We start from the raw sequence: 3766 nt of genomic DNA, 5'->3' as shown, positions 1-3766 counted from the left end.
TATAATTCATTCAAATGTGGGTTTATTAAAATCTGCTCATACATGTAAATGTGAATTCAGATGTTAATGTAAAGACAGGATTTTCTTGGTCTTTAAGGAAGTCACACTTAATCACATTACCACTGTTAGACATATTCAACACCGTTAACACATTATAAGCACTTTATAGCCGTGTTTTTTTTTTGTGTGTCTCTGTTGGCTTACAGGTCGAAACTAGGGGCTAGATGGAAAATGGACGAAAGACCGGCTCAATATTCCATGAAGCCTCCATATCTCTTCTCTACTTCTAATGAATCTTCATCCTCGTCTTCCTCAGGGGAGCGTTTAAAGAAACCTCCATAGCGTTTGGTCTCCTGCCACCACTCGGGTCGACCCACCCGCCTCATGAAACCCCCGTAACGTTTCTGAAGTGGCCTAACCTCGCTCCCCAGTTCATAAAGACTTCCCCTTTTCATAAAGCCCCCGTAACGTTTTGCCATACCCCTAACGGCATCCGCTCCTCCCTCTGAATCGTCTCCCAGAGGCACCTCCCTCTCGTCACTGGCCTCGATTTGATTGGTCGGGCCCTGGTCATCTTCTGGCTCCAACCCATAGAGCTCAGCAGTCCTCTTCATGAACCCTCCATAACGCTTCATGAACCCTCCGTAGCGCTTCATAAAACCACCGTAACGCTTCATGAAGCCTCCGTACTTCTTGTCTACTTGGTGGGTGTCCAGGTCTTGTGTTTCTGCCGATGCTTGATTGCTCTCAGGTGTGCTATCAGCATTCTGCATGAAGCGTTTGCACAAACTCCAGCTGCCTGCGTTCAGATGCCCCTCGCACTCCAACACGCACTCCTGGAAATAAATGCACACATTTTTTATAATGTCTCTCCAAAAACGAAGAATGAAAGAATGCTCCGGCTCTTTAGCTTGAACATCAAAGAGGATATATATGAAACACTCACTTTCTCCCTCACGACTCATTTGTCAATCTAAAACTGTGCAGGTTGTAAATATGCAAGTGTGTTTTGGGTGATAGGGGAATGAGGAGGCGTATTGAGGTTCTGCTAAGCTTGTGGGCAACCATGGAAACGTTAATACAGAGTGACATGATGAATTTAAACACAATCACACGCTCTCACAAACAACTCGGCGTTAAAGTCTAAACAAATTGTGGTATGCAGTTGAAATCCACAACTCTTTGTAGTTTTAATGACATCCGAAATGAAAATTCTGTCAAAATGTATGTTCCCCCAAAATCTGTTTGTGCTTATTTTTCAGAGAAACAGAGGAGATTTTTGTGCATGTTTTGTATGAAATATAGCTCGGTGATGATACTATAAAAAATCTCTTTTCATGTTTCACTTAATAAAAACATCATACAAAGTTTAAAACAACAGCGAGAGTGAATATGATCAGTATGAAGAGTGAATAATTTTGTTCATTTTTAGATAAACATATGCATCAGATACATTAGTCAAGTCTGTGCTCTTTCAATTGGTTGAATGCTGAACATTATTTGTTATATGCGACACTGCCTGTGAAAACCCAGCTGAAGTCATTTTTTGTGATTTACAGTTTTCTACATAAGAACATAATCTTGATATTCTTAATATGAAAAGAATAAGGTCATGTCAAAGATTGAAATCATAGTGAAATTAATGGTTGAAATCAAACTTTGATGCTCCAAATCTCATCAATAGATTATGAGACTTTTATCTGGATTTCAGGGTCACTGATATGAAAACCTTGTAACCGTAGCATTTCCTATTAATTGTTGCTATAAATGTAAAACAATCAATTTAAATATGATTTTCTGCCTCTTATTAGTTTGTTTGCTTGTTTTAAAGATGTTTAATTCAGATCATTTAATCACATTCTCACAAGTCAACTGAGGAGATGAATCTTTTATTGCTTGATACATTTGTTAAGCTTTTGGGAATGTTTAGATATTTTGTGATTCCTCCAAACACTATACCCAATCTTTTCATGGTATTATCTGAACATTTAACATAATTGGGATTATTAGCACTCACACTTTTGGTGCAGCTCGTCATAATTTAAGTGATCAATACAACATCTGATAGATGGCACTTCATTCTTGTAATTTACATCCTGATCAATAGACCTAGCCTACTTGATTTAATTTAAGGTGGATACAGATACGCAATCAATATATGGCTGTGATTTATCTTTTTTATAAATCTTATTTCAATAGTGTAAGATTCTTGGATAAGATCAAACTTTTATATTGACAATATTATACTTTTTATTCATTACAGTATCTACTAGTAGACAATACATTTATGAAAGTTTTTTTGTGTCGTAATTACACGCACCTTAAAACAGTAACAATTCATTATTTTTTATTAGAAATAAAGTAAGTTTTAACCAATATTTAATAAATTACTTCACTCTCAGCATTTATTCATATCAGAACTATCTGTACGATATTCTTTCTGTTATATTTTAAGCCAGAATACTTTTGGATAAAAGTGTAAAATAGTGTCCTATAGGCTGATCGTTTCAAGATATTACGCATAATAATTTACGTCCTTTCATTTCATTTAACACTATCATTAACTTTCCAAACAATAGCCTACACTAACAGTATACAATACAATATTATAACTTACGATGGAGTTGATGTATTTTGCTGGCAGTTGCGACGAGCAAAGCGCGCAGTCCGCGCCACAGTCCGCGCGCGCCGTCAGTGTCAAACACGCGCTCAGCAGCAGCAGCGTCCACCTGGAGCTCACGCGCACCGTCAGTAGCTTGAAAAAAAAAAAAAATCAACAGTTTTAAAACGTTTAGGCAATTTATTCAAGCTTGTGCAGTATGCATTAAACAACAACGAGCCGCATCATTTAAAAATGTTAAAAGCAGGTGTGCTATTCTAAAAAACTTGAGGATGTTTTTAAAGAGTCGTTTTTACTGACCTTCATCACTTTGCCAGTTCTCACTCCAGACTGCGTAAAGCCTCGTGAAAGCTGATGGCACAAGTCTGAGTAACTACTGTACAGTGGGTTTTGAGTGACTGAGAGAGAGAGAGAGAGAGAGAGAGAGAGAGAGAGAGAGAGAGAGAGAGAGAGAGAGAGAGAGAGAGAGAGAGAGAGAGAGAGAGAGAGAGAGAGAGAGAGAGCATTGATTCAAAACTGCCTGATTATTTAACACACTTGTTAAAAGTGGCATGGGGGATAAACCAAGTGCTTATAAAATGAATGTAGCCCACATGAGAAGCCAGAATAAAGAGATAATATCTCTCCCAGTTAGGATTCAGTGCATGTGTGAACTGGCAACCATTATATTACCAGCACATTTACATTAGGAACCAACTGTATTCACATTCATAACCATAAAATTATATTGTTTGTAGGTCACTATAAGCTTTCACAGGAAAGTGATTTTAGTTCAAATTTAGCTTCACGTGGAACAGAATTGATGATCATATAAGTAAACTGCAGGAATAGGACACCAAGTAAAGTGTCCATTTATTCAGACAGCACCAGTTACAATCTGTAGACCACTAGTCCTATACAAAAATCATTTGAATTATTTCAGACCGGTTGTGTTCGGTTGTGTTGTGTTAGTGTCTAAAAAAGCTCAGGGGTACAGTCAAAACCGTGACTTATCAGCATCGTGCACCTGCAATAAGCATTCGTGATTCCCAACCAGTACATCTCCCCAGGGCACTTAAAATGGTATTTCTAAATGAATCAGAAATCTTATTTCCCTTTAAAAAGCTTTTAAACATTTTAATACCCAGTGCACTAAGCTAAACTCTA

General features: G+C 37.6%; 1 protein-coding gene across 1 annotated transcript; it reads right to left on the bottom strand.

The window, feature by feature from the left end:
- Positions 1-3014, bottom strand: penkb (proenkephalin b). Its single transcript, XM_065261780.1, has 3 exons — positions 2921-3014; positions 2618-2755; positions 1-836 (listed from the first exon to the last, which is right to left on the bottom strand). Exons 1-3 carry the CDS (start codon positions 2924-2926, stop codon positions 249-251), a joined length of 732 nt encoding a protein of 243 aa, XP_065117852.1. The 5' UTR covers positions 2927-3014; the 3' UTR covers positions 1-248.
- Positions 3015-3766: the final 752 nt, after the last annotated feature.

Source organism: Paramisgurnus dabryanus, chromosome 2, assembly GCF_030506205.2.
Source record: "Paramisgurnus dabryanus chromosome 2, PD_genome_1.1, whole genome shotgun sequence".
Lineage (NCBI taxonomy): Eukaryota > Metazoa > Chordata > Actinopteri > Cypriniformes > Cobitidae > Paramisgurnus > Paramisgurnus dabryanus.
The sequence above is the reverse complement of the archived record's forward strand: the minus strand, read 5'-3'. Positions and strand labels throughout refer to the sequence as shown.